This window comes from Pygocentrus nattereri, chromosome 8, assembly GCF_015220715.1.
Source record: "Pygocentrus nattereri isolate fPygNat1 chromosome 8, fPygNat1.pri, whole genome shotgun sequence".
NCBI lineage: Eukaryota > Metazoa > Chordata > Actinopteri > Characiformes > Serrasalmidae > Pygocentrus > Pygocentrus nattereri.
In genome coordinates this window covers 35,877,817-35,903,447 of record NC_051218.1, presented here as the reverse complement: position 1 = coordinate 35,903,447, position 25,631 = coordinate 35,877,817, and the positions used below count along the sequence as shown (strand labels likewise).

The window sequence follows — 25,631 nt, the reverse complement described above, 5'->3', positions numbered from 1 at the left end:
GCCACCGTGCCGCCATTCTGCTGATATTTTATACCATATTTTATGTATGAAAGAGTGTCCAGATATACTCTATATACAGCTGAATAAAAAGTTTTGCTTGTTTTTGCATATACAGACTTTTTTATTTAATTATTTATCTATTTCTGGCCTGGCATGTGAACCATACAGTAAAGGTGAGTAAAGTAATGGTTCTCAGGCAGGACATGAGATGACCTTGGCAAATTCACTGTCTACACTGTTTTAATCTATATACAAGTTTTCAACTATAGTTTACAAAATTTGGGGGACTTCCTCAGCTGGTCTTTTGGTGGTTATATTTCATTTTTTTGTTTTAGTTTACAGCATTAAAAACAAGCCAAACTAAAGGTTTTAAATGTGAAAAACATGAATCCTGCTGGACTCTGACTCTGGTGTTTGTTTTATGTTACATCTATCGTGTGTGTTTATCGTGCATAGGTGATCAGCTCAAGCTTTCTGATGCATCTTAGTAGACATGTTGCATTCACCAATGATTAAAACTGAATACTTGGATAAAAATTATGTCATGGGGAATTGGCCAAACTGGCAACACCTTTAGACTCATTTAAGTGCCCTGAGAAACATCTGCTCATTTTAATTTGCTCCATCAATATATGCATGACATCATCCATGATGTCAGTCATTCACTGAAAGGGGTCAAGCTATTTAGATGCTCTAGTTATAACCTGATAAGATACTGAGGTCAGAATTTAGAGGGCTGTCACTGACAGAGTGAGTGTCCAGGCCTCTCTCTAAAAGCTGTGCAGTCTTTGATGCCCTGTACTGACAACAGCCTCTCAGTGCCATTAAAAAGGGATGCTGAGCCAGATATGGGTTTAGAGCTCACTGCCCTGGTCCTGGATATTGGTCAGCTTTCTTCAGCTAAACAGACTCACTGATACAGCAACACACACACAGGCCTACTGTGTATAAGTGAGTGGTGTGTGTGTGTGTGTGTGTGTTTGTGAGATGTCTTATAGATGATAATCTGGGGTTTTTGCTTGATAATGGGTGGTGCTTGCTCTGAAAGGTTTGAAAACCAAAGCTGTAAATCTTATCTTTTTATTCTAAGCATGTTTTCCCACTGTGGGGCTGAGGTGACCAGCTGTGGCCACCAGAGGGAGACAGAGACCCGCCTTTATAGCAATCAGGACGAGTAATAATAATAATAATAATAATAATAATAATAATACATTTTATTTTAAAGCGCCTTTCAAACACCCAAGGACACTGTACAGATATAAAGGGAAAAGGGTCAGATAAAGCAGAAAATAATATAAAACAATTAAGAGTTATTAAAAGCAGTCCGAAACAGGTATGTTTTCAGTTCAGATTTAAAAGTCTTGAGTGATGTGCAGGAACGCAGGGAAACGAGTTCCATAACTTTGGGCCAACAACGCTGAAGGCTCGTTCACCGAACCCTTGTAGTCGAACTGGAGGAACAACCAACAGGTGAGCATCAGCGGAACGGAGAGAGCGAGCAGGACAGTATAGTGAAACTAAAGAGGACAAGTAAGGGGGGGCAGGTTCTGTAGTGAACGGAAGTAGCATGACCTGTGGTCAGCCTGCTTGAGGAAAAGACCCCCACTATTCCAGTGGCAGTATATATGTGGGGACCAGATGAGGTCAGTAACGTCCACTTCCTGTGTGGTGGATATCAGGAACGCGTGAGACTGTGCAGACGCCTTAATGACACACATCTCCAGCAGGCTGTTCAAATCACCGCACAGTTTGTAGGAGCTGCACACAATTTTTAAACATGTTGAAGGAACAAAAACATCACAACTATTCAGCGCCATAGTGCACTTTCACCATAACATCACATTCAGTTACTAGTTCCTAATTATAATCATTATAAAAAAGAATAAATATTATTTACACTGTTTAAAATGACTATCATTCATATTATTATTATCATTGATCAGTGAATAAATAAATAAATACATAGCTAATAAAAATAAATATTGCAAGCAAACAATAGACAAAAAGATTTAGAAAAAAACAGAAGTCATAAAAATGTTATTAAATGCTTCATTTAAAAACAGATGTTGGTGGTATAGTTGTAAGCTTAGCTGCCTTCCAAGCTAAGGAGGTTAGGGACCCAGCCTCATGACCGGAAGGTTGCCGGTTCAATGCCCAGCACCGACAGCACGTGACTGAGCTGTCCTTAAGCAAGACACCTAACCCCCAACTGCTCCCCGGGCGCTGTGGATTGGGCTGCCCACTGCTCTGGGCAAGTGTGCTCACTGCCCCCTAGTGTGTGTGTGTGTGTGTGCTCACTAGATTGTATGTGGTGTTTCACTTCACGGATGGGTTAAATGTGGAGGTGAATTTTCCCCGCTGTGGGACTAATAAGGGTCTCTTAATCTTCATGAATTATGAACCATGATTGTCTGTATTGTTGAGCTGTTTTTGCCACACTAAACAACATCAAACACTGGATTTTGTTTAAAATTAACATCAAGTATCACTGTTTACTGCATGTTTGTTATTATTATTATTATTATTATTATTATTATTATTATACACTGAAAATGCACCATGCTTTATATCATTAGGGATTTTCTACTCCAGATGTTACATTGCGGTATTTGTGAGTCACAGTTTTCACATCATTTTCTGTACAATGTTTATTACTGAACGGTGTTTATTCTGAGGCTGTAAGATGATAGAAAGGCCTGTTCATCAAATGAGAGTCCAGTCTCTGTAGAAGTGGACAGGTACATAAGATGATAGTGAGCATCTGAGTATCTGGTGCTCGCTTGATAGATCTGGTGCTTACTAGGTAGTATCTGGTACTCACCACATACTATAGTACCAGGAGTGCACCAAATGTTTACCTAAAAAAATCATCCCCTTCACCTATAAATAAATAAATAAATATATAAATAAATAAATAATAATACACCACATCCCTTCAGGGTCTCTGTACCTACCTACCTGAAATTTTTTCTTAGGACTGTGAGTTCTTTTGTGAATCAGACCTTTGATGCTCCCTTTCTCAAAGTTATTAATGTTATTATTCATGCAGTTTATAATCTAAACTTTTTATATCTGCACAAAGCTGCTCTAAAGTCTGTTCTAGGTTTCTGCACCTGGTGGGGAAAAAAAAGTGACACTGTGACTTTTGCCAGCCAATGAGATTCATCTGTTGAGCTCAATGTAGTTTGGTGACTTGGCCAGAACTTCCCATTCCAGTTTACATCAAATAAGCAAAGCATCTTATGATGAGGATGATGATGATGATGATGATGATGATGACAACAATGACGATGATGAAGGCTCCACTGTGGATTCTTGGTTTATTTCTCTATGCAACATGTAAGTAAGGAACTCTTTTCAGAAGTATTAGATCCTCTATTGCTATTAGTTTCTGAACTTCTGCTGCTAAAATGTTTTCATTTTTGTTTAGAACTGACTTTCTGTTCTTTTGTAGGTCCTGTTGAAGCTGTGGAGCTTAATGAGAGAATGTTTATCTCGGTTAACACTGGAGAAAATTATACTCTGTCTTGCAATGTTGGAAAGTCTGAAAAAAACACTATTGTTTGGTTCAAGCAACAGTTGGGGCAGGAGTTTAAGGATGTGGTAACAAAGTTAGCCGACAAAAAAGCCATTTCAAACAATTTGAAATGGGATCTAAACAAAGATTTTTCTCTGACTATTAAAAACATTTCTGAAGATGATGAAGGAATGTACTTCTGTGGACAAAATGATGGGGTAATTTTTACATTTTTTAATGTGATATTCTTGGCTGTGACAGATCAACCTCAATTAAACATCTCAGTGCTCCAAACTCCAGTACGGGGGTCAGTTTCTCCAGGAGAGTCGGTCACTCTGCAGTGCACAGTCCTCTCTGAGATCAGAACAGCAGATCTCCGAGTGCTCTGGTTCAGAGCTGCTGCAGGACAATCCTTTCCTGAAATCATTTACACTCATCAGAACAGCAGCAGCCGTCAGTGTGAGATCAGCTCTTCTACACACAGCTCTGTGTACAACTTCTCCAAGAACATACTTGACAAGCACCACACTGGAACTTACTACTGCGCTGTGGCGGCTTGTGGGAAGATCATTGTTGGGAATGGAGCATCAGTACAATTGGGTAAGTCCATTATAGTGCTTTGTGTTGTGTGTCTGTGTGCTTCAAATAGTGTAAAGCAATAGTTTTGAGCCATGAAGGCAAATAACAAAATCCAAACATGTTTCAAATGTGCCTGTATTCTGAATTTATTGTCTATTGCATTTCACCATGAACTGGACACGGAACAGATTCAGGCCTGGTTCTCTTGATTGCACTATCAGAGTCTATGGCCTGGAATCTGCATGCATCATCAGAGTGTTTAACATGTCACCAATAAAATGATAAATAATCCATTTAAGATTATGTGACATTACATAATGTCAAACTCTCCAATATATCAGCGCAACAGCGTCATGTATTATGATCAATTCGTATCTTCAGTTGTCAGCTTGGATGTTCACTGATGTTGGGGAAAATACCACACTGTAGATAGACTACCATAAACATACACTGTTTTTTAAATGAATAATACTTAAACATTCAAAACACAAACCATACTAGTCTATTCTATCATACCATTCATATGAAGCACCAGTTGCCCATTGAACATCTAATGCTTTCTGCTGGTGGTTGTGATGTCCACTCATTAGATGTTAAAGCATGAGATATTCTGCCATTGCTTAGTCATGCACTTTTTGGTGGATACAACTGTTTACTTCTGATGTACCTTCAATGATTATCTTCTGGAAATGGACATTATTGGAGTCATGGTGAACAGTACCTTCTGCAGTATAGGAGGCAAGGGTGTCATTCACTACACTATACCAACCACTACCTCTACATGATCTGAGCATCATTCATATATTGAACTGAAGCTCTGACCACTTACATTTCTGTAAATTGAATGTTCAATAAGTATATAAAGTTTACTGTTTGCATGTTAGCAAAATAAGCTGTTTTGTTACATTGCTGGTTTGAGTGTTTATGTATGTAAATGTACAGTAATTCAAACTTGACAGCTCGTCCTAGCGATCCCACTGTGTTCTATCTGGGAGCAGCATTGGGAATTTGTGTGATTGTAATCTGCGCCCAAGCCATTCATAACTTCAGTGGTGAGTGTAGCTTAATCTGTTATGTTGGTGGATATTGTGCTTTTTAAATTTACGATTTTACATTTTAAAATGATGTTTTTCACTGGTCCCCCATCTCGCAATGCAAGGAACTAATAAGTTCTAAGTTTAAATGTAAGAAAGAGGCTGTATTAATAAGTTTTATTATAACTATTATTATTATTATTATTGTTGTTGTTGTTGTTGTTGTTGTTGTTGATATTTTGTGGTTGTTGTTGTTTAGTCTTTTAAACATAAGCAGGCATTTGACATTTTTTTTCACAAAAAAAAGTAAAGCAGTGGTTCAGTGGTCATTAACTAGAATTGTGCAAACTGACTGTAACTCAAAGTGACCAGCACTGAGGTCATATTCTCTGATCTAAACTCAAATATGACACTGTGATCTTTCTTTACTCCATCATAGGGAGAGATCATGATTCGGTCGTGGAGAACAAAGCGAGTCAGGTACTACATGTTCTCTCATTCACACTGACGCTGTTTAATTCTTATAGAGTTCTCTAATCTTCAGCCTTTAATATTTCATATTCATCTCTACAGGACTCTGCTGCTGTGGAGCTGAGTTATGCAGCCAAAAGCCTGAGAATGAAGAGTGGACGCTCTGGACACAGTGTTTACTCTGAAGTCAGATACTTCTCAGTTACTGACCCCAACAATCACTGACTCACTGGACTCTCTTCTCTTGTAGCAGCAGAAGTGAAGTTTGGGGATGTTTTCTGTTACTATCAGCTTTGTAATCTGTATCTGTTCATTTGTGTTTGTGCTGATTTCAGTCAGGATTTACAATCATGTGCTTCACTTTGCTCTGTGCTCAAAACTGCATGACTGATAAAACAGTCAGTTTTTATTTACTTATTTTGTTTTGGATGAGGTGTCAGTTCTCTGAAGAAGTTTAGAGTTTATGGTCACTTTAGTCTTTCACACGTTGGAAACAAAGGCGGTTAATGGAAACGTAGAAGACATGTTTCAGACGTGAGAATTTCCACTTCAGCATCATCAGTTTAAATGTAAATTTTCTTCTTTGTAAACTTCTTTGTTCAACATCCAGTGGTTTTGTTATTGTCCTGTGAAAGATGAAAATGTTTTGATTTTTTTTTTGCAACTTATGACTTCTAGTAGACAAATAAACACACAGGAATGTATTTTTTTCTGAATTCTACACAAAACACAGAAAGCATGAGTTATTCATCTTACTATCTTACTCAGATTCACTCACCTTGCAAGACTTTGACATCTGCACTTTAGTGGTATTACATTTATTTTCTTTTGAAGCATTAGATACGATACTTTAACTTAATAAATAAAAACAATGACCAAGTAGAACAACAAATTTACATTTTTAATTCATTTAAATTAATAATAAAATTGATGTAAACGGGTTATTTCCTTGCTAAAACATATTTTTTCCATTTTTTTCCTGACTCTAAAGGCAGTTTTTGATAGGTTGCTTTGATTCCACACAATAAAGTGAACAAATAAAGTTACATGAAAGAGGCCTCAAATATTCTGGAATAACTCTCGCTAGGATGAAGCAATCTGAAAGAAACAATGTGTTTCTCAGTATATGGAGCTTTGAACAAGCCAGGATGACCCTGAGGCACGACAGCCGTCATGATGTTTAACCTCCATTCGCAGCTTCTGGGTGCAGACCTCTGTACCCCTTCATGTGTCATGAGCATTTTGTGACGTACGAAGTGACAAAAATAGTTTATAAATGCTTTAGTTTCTCTTCTAAAGTGACTATTTTGAGATACAAGGTTCTGGGCTGACAGCGACTGTAAAAGACATTAAGTGCTCAGTGTTTAGAATGTCTGTTTAATTGAATTCTACCTACCACCAAAGTATCACATGACACAATAAACATTACTTAAACAGAGATGGTCTTAACTTTGAAAAGTTCTCTATCATTTATGAATAGTTCACTGGTCAAGCATATGTACTGATGTTACTATGTCAGGTCTTCTTCTTCATACTTTCACTAAAACATTTTTTAAGGCATCGTCTATGACCTAGTTTATTAATGGTGACAATCTGGTGATTTTATAAATAAACAAGTCTGTGTAACTTTGGTAGATTAAAATTAAATAAATATAGAAAATAAAAAGGAAATTTGTGTCTAAGGTCATCCATTGGATACACACACAGATACAACTGCTCATAAGAGACTGTCAGTAAGGAGATTACAGTCTCTTGGAGGAATGAAGTACAGAGGAAAATAATATTGTTTGTATTGTTGAATTTTTTATTTGCAAACAAAGTTAAATCACAATGTATAAAACACAATAACTTCTAAAACAAGAGTGTAAGCACTCAAATACAACTTCAGCAGTACCACTGAAAATTATCCCCCATTTCTTCTTAAACAATTGATGAGGATTTTAAACCTCACAGACAAAACTTCATATAAAGAAGTGCTTTCCTTTAGAGACTTATAACAGGTGCTGACTACAACAACCAAAAAAAACTGATAAGAGCTCACACAGAGCCCAGAGACCTTTTCTGGTCAAAAAGACCAAGACAGAAAGAGTCATGTGACATTTACCAGCCAATGTGGTTTGGAAAAACAACCCAGCGAGATAATACAGTGTGATGCTTTGGTCAGTTACACCTTTTAGAGTCTCCTCTGAAGTTATAACAGTTGCTTTTCCAATGATGCCTCCAGCTGTGATCATCATCTTGCTTCTCTGCAAAATGTGTAAGTTTCATAAAGCTACCCAACATAACTTGAGTTATGAGAAAAATTCAGAGACGTTGGTCATCTCTGTTGAGCCTGGTGAAGTCACTCTGAACTGCACATTGGAAGGCAAATCAGGGGAAGATGTTAAGATGTGGTACAAACAAAGACTGGAGCATGTGCCACTGGAAGTGGGATCACAGTTAGAAGGAAAGTCGGCTATGATTTCAAAAGAATTCGGCATTTCAAAAAGATTTAAAATCAACAGAATAGCGAGTGCCATTTCTCACGTATTGAACGTGTCACTAAAGAAGATGAAGGAATGTACTTCTGTGGATCAGCTGGATCAAACACACTGAACTTCTCTACTGCTACATTCTTAGCAGTCACAGGTAATAGAAGTGATTTCCTCTTTCCTGCTTTCATTGTTCTTAACATGTAAGATTTCTTTTACAAAAATCCCTGAGAATGCATTATAAATGTTGTATCTGCTACGTGAATCTGTTCTCAAATACATTGTTTCTGCTGATGTTTTTAAAATATATTATGTAATTATCCACTAGTCAATGTAATCACACTTTGAACTCATAACTGGTGCACTAGTTCCTTATTATACTGTTATTATACAGTTATTATATGGTTATTGCACTGTTATTATTGAGGAATTCTTGCATTGTCTACATTATTTTTCCCAGGGCAGTCAGACATACCAGTGGTCCAAACTCCAGTACAGGGGTCAGTTTCTTCAGGAGACTCGGTCACTCTGCAGTGCAGGGTCCTCTCTGAGATCAGAGCAGCAGATCTCCGAGTGCTCTGGTTCAGAGCTGCTGCAGGACAATCCTTTCCTGAAATCATTTACACTCATCAGAACAGCAGCAGCCGTCAGTGTGAGATCAGCTTGTCTACACGCTGCTCTCTATATGAGTTCTCTAAGAACATCCTCAACCACCACCATACTGGAACTTACTACTGCACTGTGGCTGCTTGTGGGAAGATCATTTGGGGCAGTGGATCAACTGTGGAAACAGGCAGGTGCTAAAAAGAATTAACATATTTAATTTGTGCACACAATGCAGAGAAGTTTATCGTAGCATCAGTTACTTCCTACAGTTACTTTACTACACTCATCAGAACAGCAGCAGCCGTCAGTGTGAGATCAGCTTGTCTACACGCTGCTCTCTCTATGAGTTATCTAAGAACATCCTCGACCACCACCATACTGGAACTTACTACTGTGCTGTGGCTGCTTGTGGGAAGATCATCTTTGGCAATGGAACAGCTGTTGAACTGAGTAAGTTTTTGTTGACTGTGGGCCTTTCTATAGTATTGCAAAAAAACAAGAAAAAATGGCACAGTTGGTGAACATAGTCAGTGTCCACTGACCCTTACTTCACTTCACTAAAGCCATAATTCATAATTTTTCAACCCAAACTGAAGCTGCACCTTAATAGTGAATTCTAGCATTTTGATCTGAGAAGAAAAGAAACTCATTCAGTGATTTGATGTGGTTCTCTTTAGAGAAGCTTATAGATTCACCACAGTGGTCACCATGCCTTCAAAACACATATAGACATTTTATTTACTATTCAAAATCACCAGAGAATCTACACATGTGCTCTGAGTTTATATAGGTAATGTTCATAATGGTGAAATTATGGTGAATATGAATATAATTAAGGGGAAGGGAGCTATTTTGTCTTATGCAGAGGTGGAAGAAGGTCTTTACTTAGTAAAGGTGCTCTGGTCCAAGTCAAATTTTTCCTTAAGTAAATGTTTTACTGTACATGCTTCTGTATTTTTTAAATCATTTCAGTTTTATTATAATTTTTTTAAATAGTGTCCTTTATTGAGAATTGATTAAATTTGCAACCATGACATCATGACATTAACCATAAGGAGTGATTTATGCTAGATGTGCAGACATATTACAAATTTTAAGATCGGTGATGTGTCAAGATCAAGAATGATTTTTTGCAGGGAATAGTAGGTCAAATAGTTCTTGTAGTTAAACTGTAGACAGGGATTTTGTTTTATATGCATGTATTTATACACCATGCAGCAATTTCATGGCAAACCACGTTGTTTTATCGTGATGTTTTTATTAGGCAGAATTTTGTAAAAAGTTGGTGGAATTCCCCTTCAATGAGATATAAGTATCAGTATTAGACCCACCAGCTTCAGTTCTGGACCATGCATCATAAAAGCTCACCAGCTTGGGGTGCAGGATGATCAGGAGAGCACAGGATGATTTGTTCACATTATTTCAGCTTCTAATATACAAAATATCCTTGATCAAGTTTAAAATGAATTTATCTACAAAAATATATAACATTCAACCCTAGATGGAGAAGAGTTTCCATTGCTTGATTCCTGTCTTACAGAAGATCCTGTAGATCCTGTAATGCTGACTCTGGCAGTTTTCTCAGCAGTGTGTGTGGCTGTAATCTGCACTCAAACCATTTTAATCCATAAACTGAGAAAATCTGAACACGGCGCTGGTGGTAAGTGTTTATTATGACACGTAGCTGAACATTTTAATAGAAAGAAAATAGAAAATAATATTAATACTTACAAATAAATCTAGTCCCATTAAACTGTATCTGAAGGTAATTTTGATGTTTTATCTCCTCTACAGAGAAAGTTCAGCAGGGGGCTGTGAGTGAGTGGACCACCAGACAGGTACTCTTTATGCACTCACTCTTTATACTACATTTTAGTTTCAACCAGTGAGAAATCTGCTCATTTCGGTTCTCAGTGCTCTGGTTTTCAGCTGAACGAGCAAATTACTCTGCAGAGCTCTTCATCAGACAGTTGGAGTGGATGATAAAATGTACAGAAAATTCCATGCGGTCATCCGAGTGTCAAGTTAAGGAAAAGGAGGATAATCACTTTGATATTAGAGTCATGTGTAAAAGTTTGGACACCCCTGTCAAATTACAGGTCTTGTTAAGGTCTTGTTAATTTCTAGTCATTTGGGTTTTACATATTGGGGGAAAAAACAATCAAATCATGTAAAATATAAATGTGTCAAAGCTTTTGCACAGGCTGTATATCATGGTTAATGTCTTTCTCAATGTATTAAGCAAATGAACATTAATTCTGGGTGATCAAGGGTGCTCAAACTTGCATATGACTGTCCCTTCTTGTACAAATTATTCAGCATGAATCTTCAGCAATATTCATATTTTGTGTGCATTTCATGTATTTTTATATGTATTTTTGGCATTGCATAGTGTATAATGAGCCATTAATACTTCACGGTGAGCTTTGTCTACTAAAGAGATTTAACAGTCACTATATAGAGACTAATAAGTTTACAGTCAATCAATTTGTGTAATTTATGTTGTAAATTAAAGATCCTTGCATTATATTTTGGGCGGGCATAAAAAGCACTAAAAATATTTTTAAGCTTAGTATAATTTAAAACCAAAATACAGACAAAATGAAAATTGCAAACTTTTTTTAAGTGTCACAGTGAGGTTGTGAAATTGTAATGAAAAAACATTTTTTATGCCTCTAATAAGTGATGAATAAAACATTCATTAGTTTGTGGAATACATCTTGAAATATTTCTGACTTATTAAACTCTAATACAGTACCTTGAGAGCTGACACTACTTAAAGCCTATAGGACTTAAATGTAGTCAAAGTTTAATGCATAAACAAATTATTTCCAATTTATTTAAAAAAGATGCTGATAAAGTCCAGATGTTCCTTTCTTAAAATAAAGTGCTCAAGCGGTCAGTCAGGAATTCATAGTCTGTCCTGTATTTCACAAACTTTCACTCCAATCTGTAATATTTTTAAGATGACTGAGTGAATCAGTGAGTAAAGCTGGACAAAACTGAAATATTGATATTCATAAGGCAAATTGAAGTAGCCCAGCAAATGTTGTTTATTCGTTATTTGTTTATTAGTAACAGTTTTTTGTGTGTAAATACAGTAACTGGCCTTTTCTTTAAGTTAAAATCTATTTTTCAGTAAATGATGTTTATTTCTCACAGGAACAGAACACTGAGAACCTGCATTACGCTGCCATCCACATCAAAGAGAAGAAAGCCAAAGGTGGGAGAGTGAAGAGAGAACAGCCTGAAGACGTTGTTTACTCTCACGTGAGAAGCTCCAAAGCTGCTGCTCAGCTCTCACATCGCTAGTTTCCTAAGATGATCATGAGTGAAGATTTGGACCTTTTCACACCTCAAATGAGCTCCAGTCTTTAATCTGTAGCTTTTATTTCTTGTTAGTGATTGTTCTGCTGATTGAAATGAAGACTTGGTTCTCTGAAGGACAACATGAGAACCCAGCAGATATGAGCTGGGTTCTAAAACATTGAGATTGACCAGCAACATATTATTAAATTAAGGCCTGAATATAGTCTTATGAAAAAGTTCTGGCTTTATGGATTTTCAAAGTGAGAATAAGAAGCAGAACATCTTCTATAGAGAATCACACGTCTCTCATTTTAAAGCACAGTTACTGTTCATTTGTTAAAATAAACACATTGAGGAAACACAATATGTGATCTGTGCTAATAAGAAGGTACATTTTATGGTTTATTTTATTTATTTGGGGACCTCTCTGGTCTAATTATACACAGTTAGTACCGTTCACTGTGAAATGGTGAGTCTTTGTCTCCTATTCTCTCTGGTGGATTTGTTAACTTATTTTCACTTTGGAAATCAACATTCAGGTGGATTGTGGGTAGGTTGACGATGTGCTCATCCTTCAGAACCTGTAAAGAACTAAGACTTTATATGAATGGTTGATATTTGTGGGGCTGAATTCCAGTAAAGAGAATTGAATTGTGAAATAATGAATGTCTGTGTTTGGAATGCAAAGCACTGCATTGAAGAAAAGCTACGTTAGATGAGAGTCAGTCAGGGTGGAAGCCACGTGTGTCCTTTGCAGGAATAAAAATATTCAGAAGTATAAAAAAAGACTATAAAAGTTGTAAAATGTCATGTTGCTGTTTCTAGTTTTAATATTATTGTAGTGTGTTTGAAGTATAATTGTACTACTAATTGTACTAATTGTATTACTCTATGTGTCCTGGTCAAATTCTATGTTTTGCTGATGTATAAGTTATGCATCTTCTACAGTGAACACATTTATGCCATTTCAGTACACAATTACTGTTAGTTTAATAATACATACATTGTGGCATCTAATGTATTTTATTTTATTTTTATAATATATTAAACTTTGGCAGCAAAGTCAATGAGATTTATCAATAGAAACATGTTAAATTAATATAAAATATGTGGAAGTCACCTTTAAGGTACAGGGACCTTTTCTTAACTTATATATTAACTTATTTCAACAAAGAGCATGACCAAAACACATATTCGTATTTGTCATTAGTGATTTTCATATAACAGATTACAAAACATGCACTAATTCATATCAAAATGAAAAAGAAGAGCTATATTTACTTCATTTCAATGTCTGAGTAAATTCTATTAAGATTGGTTTGAATCATGAAATATCAAAATTATATTAAAAACGTTCATAAAGACATGCACACCCTCCTCATCTACAAGCATATCATATAGTATGTTACATTTTGTTGGCTACCGGAAACTAGAAGTGGAGATCTACATTGGGCATTCCCAAAACAACTGGCTTTGTCTGTGATGTCTCTGTCCGTGGTGCTGAAACAGATGAACGTTGCTGTCCACGGTTCTGAAAATCACTGGCCTAATTTTTCAGAGCTGAATACATTCCCATCCAGCCTTTAGACTCTCCTTTAAAACCTTTTACTCTCTTTTAATCTCACTCTGTCTCTCCAGTGAGAGAAATATAGGTTTTGACATTGAGAATGTACTGCAAATTTGGCTGACTGCATTTGTGTATAGCCACTAGAAATGTTTGGATGTGCATGTGTGCTGAATCAGCAGTACAGGTGGAGTGACCTTAGTCTGGATAGAAAGTAGAGCACCTGAATCTGCAGGAGCTGCATGAGAAACATAATAGCATGCATCACCAGAGAAATTAACTCAGAAAGTGAAAAAAATACTTAAAATGCATGCTATGCATTTAAATGCCAAAGCCAATGCCAATGGGAAACCTATCTCTAATTAACTCAGGCCACCCACTAAAACCAAAAACATGCTATTCCATAGAGAGGACAATAATAAAAGCAGTTATGCCTATCACCACAAGGGGGTGCTTCCCACACTTTGACTATTAAAGCATCAACAGTTAAAGCCTGAGGGTGGGAGGAGGAGCTACAGTCCACATGTTCCTCCTCTTGCTCAAAGTTTCAAGATACCCTTTTTAATGAGTGAGTTCATTTATTTTAAGGCGCACCCACTGCTGACAAACAAATGTGCCCATTCAGCTATGTAGTTTAAAGCCTTTCCAGAAGAGCAAAGGCCATTACTGCAGCAAAGGGAGGAGTGTCCCTATACAGACCTTATGAACACCCTTGATTTCAGAAGAAATGAGGTCTCACACACACAAACACACACACACACACACACACACACACACACACACACACACACACACACACACACACACACATATATATATATATATATATATATATATATATATATATATACAGTATGTCCAAAAGTATTTACTCATCCATCCAAATCATTGAATTTAGGTGTTTCAATCACTTCCATGGCCACAGGTGTATAAAACCAAGCACCTAGGCATGCAGACTGCTTCTACAAACATTAGTGAAAGAATGGGTCACTCTCAGGAGCTCAGTGAATTCCAGCATGGTACCATAATAGGATCCTACCTGTGCAACAAGTCCAGACATGAAATTTCCTCACTACTAAATATTCTACAGTCAACTGTCAGTAGTATTATAACAAAGGGGAAGGGATTGTGAATGACAGCAATTCAGCCACGAAGTGGTAGGCCAAGCAAAATGACAGTGCTGGGTCAACATAGTGCGCAGAGGTCACCAACTTTCTGCAGAGTCAATCACTACAGACCTCCAAACTTCACGAGGCCTTCAGATTAGCTCAAGAACAGCATAGAGTTTTGATCTCATCCTGATAGAACACCTTTGGGATGAATTAGAGCAGAGACTGCAAGCCAGGCCTTCTTCTCCAACATCAGTGCGTGACCTAACAAATGTGCTTCTGGAAGAATGGTCAAAAATTCCCATAAACACACTCCTAACCTTTGTGGAAAGCCTTCCCAGAAGAGTTGAAGCTGTTATAGCTGCAAAGGGTGGGCATATTAAACCCTATGGATTAAGAATAGGATATCACTCAGTGTCATGTGTGAAGGCAGATGAGCGGATATTTTTGGCAATATAGCATATATGTATGTATGTAAAGGTATTAGGTCACATATCAATCATTAAATTTAGGTGTTGTATTTAGTCCTATTGCCACAGGTATATAAAATCAAGCATCTAACCCTGCAGTTTGTTTAAAAACATTTGTGAATAAGTGAATCATTCTAAAGAGCTCCCTGAATTCCACCATGGTGCTGTTATAGGATGCCGCCATTGCAAAAAGTCAGTTCCTGAAATTTCTTTCTCCTAGATATTCTTCAGTAAACTGGCCTAGACCCCTTAGTTCCAGTGAGGGGAAATTGTGTTACATCAGCAGACCAAGACAATTTGGACAGTTGTGTGCTTCCAACTTTGTGGGAACAGTTTGGGAAAGAACCTTTTCTGTTCCAGCATGACTGAGCCCCAGTGCACAAAGCAAGGTCCATAAAGGCCTGGTTGGGTGCGTTTGGTGTGGAAGACATTGACTGGCTCACTCAAAGAGTTGAGGTCAACCACAAAAATCACCTTTAGGATCATCCAACATCAGTGTCTGGCCTCACAAATGCTCTTCTGGATAAATGGGTAAAAACTTTTCAAGATGCTCTCCAAAATATTGTAGAAAGCTTCACAGAGGACTGGAAGCTGTTATAGCTGCAAACGGGGACCAACTCAATGTTATGATTATGGATTTAGAATGGGCTTCATAAAAGCTCCTGTAGGTGTAATGTGTAGGTGTCCATATATTTTTTGTCAATAACATATTTACACGTAGATTTATAGTATACCCACATTTTTCTTACTGGTATGAAGTCTAGGGCCATCTCATTTATTTAAAAATAGCACTTTTAAAAATTACAATAGTAGAATAAAAAGTTTTTCTTGTTTTCTTCCATATCTTACAGATTGTTTTACATTTTACTTCAGCTTGGAGTAGTTCTAAGATTTCAGAAATTTCATTAGTACCACACCAGATCAGCACACTGTACATTTTATTCCATTTTGATATAATTTTAATGCAGCAGCTTCTCTCTCACTCGGTACAGAAGTCAGTTTGTCAGACACTCTGGAAAATTCACACAGAATGTGAGCAGTGCAGAAGTACCAATGTGTTTTTTTTTAATAAGGGCAGAATGTGAGATCTCACACCGTGTCGTCCTCTGCTGACTGTGAGCTTTTAGATTTCACACCTGATTACACACCAGAGACGCTTAAGGTGGAAAGAGAACAGAGCAAAAGAAAGACGTTAATAGACCTGTGTGTGTGTGTGTGTGTGTGTGTGCGCGTGTGTGTGTGTGTGTGTGTGTGTGTGTGCGAGTGTGTATGTGTGTGTGTGTGTGTGCGCGCGTGCGTGTGTGTGTCTGTTTGTAGTGTTCTGCTCAGTGACAGCTGGGACAGGCTCAAGCACCCCTTGAAAGGTATTGTAAATAAGAGGCTGAGATAAGGAGTGTGTGTCTGTGTGTTTTTTGTAATGTAAAACATTGAGCAATGAGCATTCTGATATTTTCAAGAAACATCGTAAATGCTTCATGCCTTCATGCTTGAGAGTAAAAGGAGCATGCAGGAAAAAGGCCCTGTCCTTCAAGAGCTAAGGTGGATTGAAGCTTACCAAAAAAAAATCAGTAAATAGCAAACTGTTTCAGAACAATGTTTCTCAAAAAGCATTTACAAGTATTTTATGCCATACAGCCTGCATAATATCATCAAAAAGATTCAGGAATTCTACAGAAGTATGTATGTAAAAAAAAAACAAAAACAAAAAAAAAACAAGGCCATAAACCACATGAATGCCCATGACCTTTGACCCCTTGACTGCCTCAAAAACTAATATGGATCTGTGATGGATATCACCACGTGGGCTCAGGTTTACTTGATAGACTGTTGTAAACAATGTTCATCACTGCATCCACAAATGCAAGTTCAGGCTGTCCTATGCACAGTGGCCATGTATGTGGACGATGTTCAGAATCTTTAACAGGCCATGTTTTTGATACACTGTACTGTTCTTGCAATATATGATATCATATTTGATGTTGCAGTGAGGAGAAACAAATATAGACATTTTAATTTTTCTGATTTAGTGTACACATCCACCTTCTTATTTCAGTGAACATATCCACCTTCTTATTTCAGTGAACATATCCACCTTCTTATTTCAGTTCAGTTTAAGAAGTAAAAGGGAACATATTAGTATCACATCAGCGCTTTATTGCAACATCACTTTTCACATTATGTTAAAGGAAAATATTTGCATGACTAATATTACTTCTATTATATGAACTGAGAAATAGTTATAAAGTACATCATATAATTTTTACTTTTGCTGAAGTGAAATTTTAATGGTGAAAATCTGCTGGAGGTATGATTTCTCTTCATTTACAATTGTGTACACAGTATTAATAAACTGGACCTTTATGCTGTATGCAGATGTTTAATATTTGCATGTTGTGTCTGAAAATAACCGGCGCATGTCCTGTGACAAACAGCTATAGTTGAGCATCCTGTGGAAAGTTTGACGAGTCGGGGGGGGGTTCTGAGAAACCTTATCAGAAGTGGTCAAAGTGGTCTGCAGAGACAGCAGTGCAGTAGGTGAAGGAGCGAGGTGTAGAGGAGAAGAGCAGAGCTGCAAAAACCACTAACGGCCTAAACAGCACCTACAAGCAGAGGCATCCACTGACATGTCAAAGAGTTCTAAAATATTCACAAACACATGACCACACATTCTACATGCAGTACGTCCAGATCAAAATATATCAGCACATGCTTTACCCTAGAAATTCAGTTCTGAAAATATAAGCATGTGTTTCTGTAATTTAAAAAAATAACTATAATCAAAAGGTCACTCAATATTGTCATCAACAAACACATTGCGCTTATCGTGGATGCTGTGCAGTGTGGATATTTAATGTGTATGTACTTGCATTCAACTCAAATTTAGCACAATATTACAGTTGAATGTTAAACACTAACAAATTCATGTACAACTACACTGTGTGCCAGATTTACTCAAATTTAGCTGCCGAAACTCAGCTACTTGATTCAAAGAGAACATTTCCCCTATAAGATCTTAGCATTTTAAAGGAGGAGGCTGCTAAAAGATGTGTAGTTTGGAAAATCATGACCAAACATCATGACCATCATTATATGACCAAAGGCATGTTGTTACTTGATCATCACACCTACATGAGCCTTTTGGACATCTCATTCCAATCCCAAGGATATTAATTTCCAGAAGATTAGAGTCTGTCTGTGGGAATTTGTGCCCATTCTGTCAAAAGAGCATTTGTGAGGTCTGATGTTGGGCGAGAAGGCCTGACGGGTGATTCCGACATTCCTACTCATTCTGTGTTTAGTGGGGTTGAGATCAGGGCTCTAAGCAGGCCACTGGTGTTTCTCCACATCAAAATAATTGAAATCTGTGTTTTTTGCCCGTCCCAAACCCTAAAATATAGCCTCCATCAAACTTTACTATTGGCACTGTGCTTTCTGGTAGGTAGTGTTCTCCTGAAATCCGCGAGGACAAGATGTATATTTACCTATATTAAAAGTTTAATGAGTCACTAAAACTTTACAGCAGGTTAAGATGTAAAAACTGTTGATAAGGGACTTTTTTAGCTTACACTATTAATTACAAGCTTATATTGCTGACTATTTTCATCAAATAAAGAGGAAAATGTTACCATAACTCAAATTCAGAAAATGGGGACAGTACATGACAACCTTGTAAAGCCTCAGCAAGCAATATGAAAGCATCAGGTAATTAATACTTTTAATAATTAATCAATAACCAGGGACAATTAAACTTTTCCTAGAGCACATCTAATGATTTTCTAAAGACTTTTCAGTTGGTTATTTACTGGCTGATAATTGCCACTTTGTTAAGCACACAGTAGGGAGAATGTTGCATTTTAATTTGTATATTTTTATCACAGTAATGGAGTTACTTATTGCAGCTACTGGCTTGATAAAGTTTAATAAGGCCGTAACAATGAACACCTAAAATATTTTTATTTCAAATATTAACCACATACTTAATATACAAAATTATAATTCATTATAAATTCAATCAGTTATTTTTGACCAGATTCTGCAAGCATACAGTGTGTCATGTGCACCAGAAGACCTCAATGAATGTACATCTGTAAACCTTGCTTTAGGCCGGTGTGTGTCAGGCCCATGGGGCAAGTCAAACCCCTGACACAGTGTATTATTTAAATAAATTGCTTAATCATCCATTATTCAGTGCTGGCAGTGATGCCTGTAGAATGATTTTTTATTCAATTATATTTATTTAAAGCTGAAATATCAGATCTAATAACCAACAGCTTAATAGTTTGTTAATGACTGTAATAGTTATGTAATAATTATGTTACAGATGCATTAATCAATGCACCATTTTAATTTTTAAACAAATATCACTATTAAATGAAAGTGACATTAAAGTTTAGGTATAATTCACACGTCTGATTAGACGGGGGATGATACTGTCATCACTCCAGGGCTTCTTATTTTACTTTTCTCTCCTAAAACTGTAGGTTATGAAAAGCTACCATGATACACTTTCGCCGTCATAAAGTGAATGGAGTGAATGTTTAAAACTAATTTAAGCTGCACAATTGGACCTTAAGACCACTGTAATACCTTTGAGGGTGCATTTCAACAAACATGTACCTGTACTGTATCTTACAGTGTACTGACACCTAGTGGAGATTTACAGTACTTTTAAATATGCCAACATTTTGGATTTGAAAGTGTCACTGCTGTGCTGAGAATGACCCACCACCCCATGATATCTGGTCCAATGATAAATGAGGAAAATGACTAATGATAAATGAGAACTACTGACCACAGAATCATCACAATACATAAGATATAGTCTGTAATTGAACATCTACAAAGTGGATATATAAATGAGTTGTGGAAGTTTTTTTTCTTTTTTTTTGTAATTAAGTGGACGGGTATCTTTATATTCTACATGGTCAACTGTACATTTAGTTTTATTTACACTGTGTCTCTGTTTTTGGTCTTGAAGCAGAACTGTGTTGCTCTCCTTGGTGATGCAAACCATAGACTGAACAGATTTTTAAAATTTATTTCTCTTATTAAATGAAAATGATTCTATTATTAATAAAATTCATAATTAATAAAAGTCTAATTAATCAAATTCTATTAGTCTCTGTTGCTTATTCTTAATCTTTCTTTTACAGATCAACAATCTGTAACATTTAGTGTTACAGTGTACAAACAGTTTGAAAAAACTTTTCAGTGTTTTCAGTGAATAAAATGTAAAAACAGGGTAACATTAGAAATGAAGAAGACAGGGAGAAAGAGCAGGAGCTGTGAAAGCAGAGCACTGAGCAGACTGACCTGCCACTAATAAAGAGGAAAAAGCTCTTTATTTCAAGAAAACATAGACAAATTAATCTTCATTTATTCTAATAATTTGTTCCAATGGGTGTTTACAGAAGCAGTAAAAACTTTTCTCCTGTTATGATGAACTATGATTTGAACTATTAGGATCTTTCTGTTGGTCTCTGTGCCTCTGTTAAACTCACTCACACGTCATGGGCTGGTTCTGTGTTTTCGTGGCAGCCTCCGGTGCAGCCCCTCATTTGCATGGGAGTTTACTAAGAAAGAAAGATGAGGGCTCCAGTGAAGCGTTTCAGGCACAGTTACAGCTGACAGTGTGGTTTAACTGCTGGTTGGAGGACTTTAGGCATGGAAAACTTCATGGATTGTTATACATCTGTATTTAATTTGTTTCCCTAAAACTAGGAGTAGTGTTGGTTGCTCATTAGACAGCTAGCTAACAAACAAACTTTGCTTTGATTCTGATCTTTTATGGTCTGGACAGAGAAATACAATGAAAGCTTTTTTGCTTTTTTAATGACATTTTTCTTGCATAAACTCTCAAACATGCCATCAAGCTCCAAAGTGTTGCTTGGTGACTTTTCACAGCTGTGGTGTTGAGGGAGGTTCCTATTGGTTGGACCATCTCTATTGTGAAGGAGCATTTCTTTGAGGACCAGTGCATTTCTTTGAGGACCAGTTCCGATCAGCTGACATCAAGGATGTTTGTGTTGTGGGCTTGGACCTCCTGTTACAATTGGGTTCTACACTTCACTGGGCTTGGGAAAGGAAATATATCTGAACAGCACTTTGATCTGCCTTGGCTTCTCCACAGACGTCAGGGGTTGAGCAATCAACTACAGTCAGAGTGGTTCCTCCTGTTTTGACTGCATAGTTGTTCACAGTGGAGGGGAACATACTAGAACTACAGCAAGCCATGTCTGGAGGCCAAGAAGGATTATGTGGTGTTTGGCTGTAATGGATGAATACTTTAGGGAACCAGTGTGCTGAAGATCCTGAGTGTGTAGGAGGAGCTATGAAGAGCTACACTTACCTTTTATGCTGGTCCCTCATGGATGATGTTCTGGACTGTTCTGAGAGTTTCTTTGTGGATTGCTGGGATGGATCACACTCAGAAGCATGGGAGACTATGTACTGCTGATGTGGAGGATGTAGTTTTAAATGTAAGAACTCATGGAAACTGTTGGAGTTTAGTCCAGTAAGCAACTGGAGAATCAGAGAGTCGGCCTGTTCAGGGTAGATATTATGTTTTAGTAGTCCAGCTTTAATGAAATTCAGTTTAATTCAGTTCTCAGCTTCTGCGTTCTACTTTATTATTCTAATACTTTAGATCAGTAACACTCAATAGATGTAGAATGAGTCTGGAAAAAATGCAAAGAAAGCAACATAAATAGCAAATATAAATGTATAGCATACAAATATTATTACTCATCATGATGGGCAAATGCAGCAAAAACAATTGAGTGTCACATACAAACACATATTTACCATAAATAGTGGGGTCCAGAAAATTGAGCTCATGTTAAACATCTGGATTTTTTTTAATTTTATTTTAAACATAGAAATAAACCAAACATGTAAGTGAGCAAGTAAAATAGACATACTCTACATGACCTGAAGCTAATTTTTGACATTTAACATATAAATATTATGTAGAGATGAAGGTATTTAATTAATTAATTAATGCTGTTAAAGCTGTTAAAAAAATGCAAAGAGATATGAAATGTGACCTTTAACAAAATTGCTGAACATCCTGCTGACTGCAGAGTGAATAAAAACAGAGAAAACCCCTGATGTTTTGAAGATATTTGTATTGTGTTGTTTGTTCATCCAGTTTCTGTAGCTGCACTCTGTGTCTAAAGAAAGCTGCTATGTGTCCTGTGACACATATGATACAGATGAGCTTCCTGTGGAAACTTTGACAGGGGTTGTTTTTCTGAGAAACCTGGTCAGGGGGGGTCAAAGTGATCTGCAGAGATAAAGCAGTGAAACTTCAGCAGTGCAGTAGGTGGAGGAGTGAGACGTAGAGGACAACAAAACGCTGTGAAAACCACCAATGACCTAAACAGAACCTACAAGCAGAGGCGCCCACTGACACGTCAAAGAGTTTCACAAACACACAAACAAGCACAAACATTTACTCTACGATTCTGAAGTTTGGAACTACTTTTTACGTCTTATTATATAAAATAATACCTGAAACTTATATAATTAATAATATATAATAATACATTATTATTATGGTATTAAAATTACCCAACGCAGTTCAATAACATGACTTAAAGCAGTTAGGAAAATGATTCAATATTCCATATGTTCAAAATATATTAATAAATATATATAATAATTACAAAAAGTTCCACTTTCAGAAATGGGCTGAAAGGTCAGAAAGACGCAGGTCATTTGATTCTTATGACACATTATTTGCAGTTTGGGTTTGTTTAAATTCACTATTTCATTGTGTGATTCGGTCACCTTGGAGGTGAAAGAGAGAGAAAGAAGGGAAGTGGGTGGAGATCAAAAGGACTGAGAGGACCTCCAGCCCACAACTGCCCCAAGAACATTAAACCCATCTGATCACATCAAAAGTCTTAGACACCCAGTTCAGTAAACAGAACAGGAATCAGAGTCTGATCTGAATGTATGTCTGACTGGAATAAATCACTTCAGAGCACACATCATCCTGAGGCCATCTTCTCTTCTTCTTCCCTCTTTTAGTATCTGCCTCAGAGAAGGTGGAGTAATACAGCTCCATAGCATCACGTTCCTGTAATGAAATGAACATTTTATATATTCTTTTTAAGATTCTTTTGACTAAGATTATGCAGCTAAAGTCTGTGGAGCTGGTTTGCTGTAGCCAAGAACATGAAAAAACAGGCCCTACTGGGGCTTGAACACCTGCCCCTTTAGTTTCAGAGTGTAAGAGTGCCCTGTTGGTTCATATGTAGCAGTTCAGGCTCCATGAGCATCATTGCTCATGGGGCCCTCTATGGTGCAGTAAGAGCCCCTTCTAGATTTCACCTGACACCTATAACATCTGTAAGAAAGCAACACTTTGCATTATGTGGTCATGACCAAACAACCAGCCATAATTGGTTGCTGTTTATTTCGTGTACCAAGTTGTTATTGTAAAATATTTGGGATTTTCACAAGAGTCACTGCAGAAACAGAGCTTATAGCTATCAGAGTACGTGAATGGTAACATTATAGCTTAGCAAGTTGGAGTTCATTATTCTTAACTCTTATAACATTATTATAATGTTTTTTCTTGAAAAATCAATTTGCTGTGAAGAAAGTTATTGTTTCATTCATGTTGTCATTTTTTTCCTTGATTCCCTGCCACCCCAAAGGGTCTTTTCATAGGCCTGACCAAAACATTACTAATGACCATCTACTTCCATTTTCAAATCTGCTCCAGTAGGTGGGCACTCAAGAGGTCCTCCCTGAATCCAACAAACTACAGGCCGCCTTCACTTGTGATGACAGCTGGAACATCTTGTCCTGACAGCAGGGATGGAAAATACTAAAGTCATGGTGACTGGGTTACTAGACGAAAAGAGAAACAGGCACATTTGGCTATTTGAGTAAATCGGTTTATTAATTTTACATGAAATAGTGCATAAGTTGCAGCAGAGGCGGGGGTCTGGCCATGCTGTGCAGTGCCGATATAGCCACACCCTCACCAAGCTGAACCAACACAGATGAGCTCGGGGAGCTTCATAGGTTTATCTTATATTTTGGATGATTTGTACTTTATTTAAGAATTTTATTTAAGAAATAAAAACACATCTTACTGCTGTGGGGGTTATGATAATGTCACACTATGCAGGCCAAGTTTACCCTTGTGTTTAATTGTGTTTGAGTGAACTGCAGTCATACTAGTCAGCCTTGCTAGCCTGATTTACACCAAGTATGATCAACATGTACCCAGCATTAAAGCTAATAACTGCTAAAATAACTGTTAATTATATCTGTTAAAGGGCCTGTATCACAGAAAACCAAAAAACATTTCCTGTTATAAAATATTACTGGCTGTTGTCTTTTACGTTTAAGAACTTGTAGTTCTAAAGTGTCTGTGGTGTTTGTAAGTTGTTACCAGTATTAGCTCATTTTGCAGGTTGCTCTGGGTAAGACCACATTCTAAATAAATAATGTAAATAAATAAATAAATAAATAAATACATGTCAATTTATTAAACTGACTATTCCACTTCCAAAATAGAAATGTTGGTCTTTGTTTCAGAATGTTTAGTCAGTATGCTTTGGGAAACAGTTTTCCTGGCAGCGTCTACAAGTCTAATGCCAGAGACTAATGCTTTTACTGTGTCTGTGTGTTGGCATCACTCTTTAAAACAGTAAAGTATTCCCTTTATTATTATTATTATTATTATTATTATTGTTATTATTAGTATTAGTATTAGTATTAGTATTAGTATTAGTATTAATTAGTTAATTAATTATTTTTTTCTTGCTTTCAGGAAAACACAACTCCATAAAATCCCTTTCAATTTCTTAGAACAGGTGTTTGGTATGACTTCCCAAAAGAACAATGATGGCATACCTGCTCTTGTAGCTCGCCTGGTCTTGAGAGATCGTGTGTGTCAGGGTGAGATTTACTGCCTTGAAATGCACAGAGAAACAGAAGATCAGAGTTACTGAAAAAAAGAGGGAAAATATGTGGATTCCTCAATTAACTCACCTCGACAGTGTTTACAGATTTTTCACTTCATACAGAAGCAGCACAGTGTGACGTTCCAGACAGCAAACAAACCCAGAGCCAGTCCCATCACAAGTAGAGCTGAATGGTGAGGCACAGACTGAGCTAGATGTGAGAGATCAGATCTTAAATACATACAGTTTTAGTAGCTTCTCCTGTTGTTTAAGCTTTGTTTCCTGTGAAACTATCAGGAGTGAAGTGGAGGAGAACAAAGACATTGCCTTACTAAAAACTGTGTGGCACATACATCACTGTTAGAGTCCAAGATCATCCATGTGTTTAATATCCAATGAAAATTGACAGTTAATTATCTTCATTTTTATGTAATTTTATAATTATTCAACATCAAAGGGTTAGTGTTCGTAGTCTTGGTTGTTAAGAGTTACATTTTTTTTTTCCGTGGCATTGATTTTTTTGTTGTTGTTTTGTTTTCCCACTTATTTTTCTTTGACTATTTACTAAACCATTA

At 36.9% G+C, this 25,631-nt stretch overlaps 1 protein-coding gene across 1 annotated transcript in view; it reads left to right on the top strand.

Annotated features, from left to right (window-relative positions):
• The window catches only part of LOC119263830, a 41,557-nt gene that overhangs the window by 5,031 nt on the left and 10,895 nt on the right, over positions 1 to 25,631 (top strand). Inside the window, exon 3 of the mRNA XM_037540366.1 lies at positions 8,533 to 8,543. Coding sequence (XP_037396263.1) covers positions 8,533 to 8,543 — 11 coding nt within the window. The remainder of the gene's footprint in view (positions 1 to 8,532; positions 8,544 to 25,631) is intronic.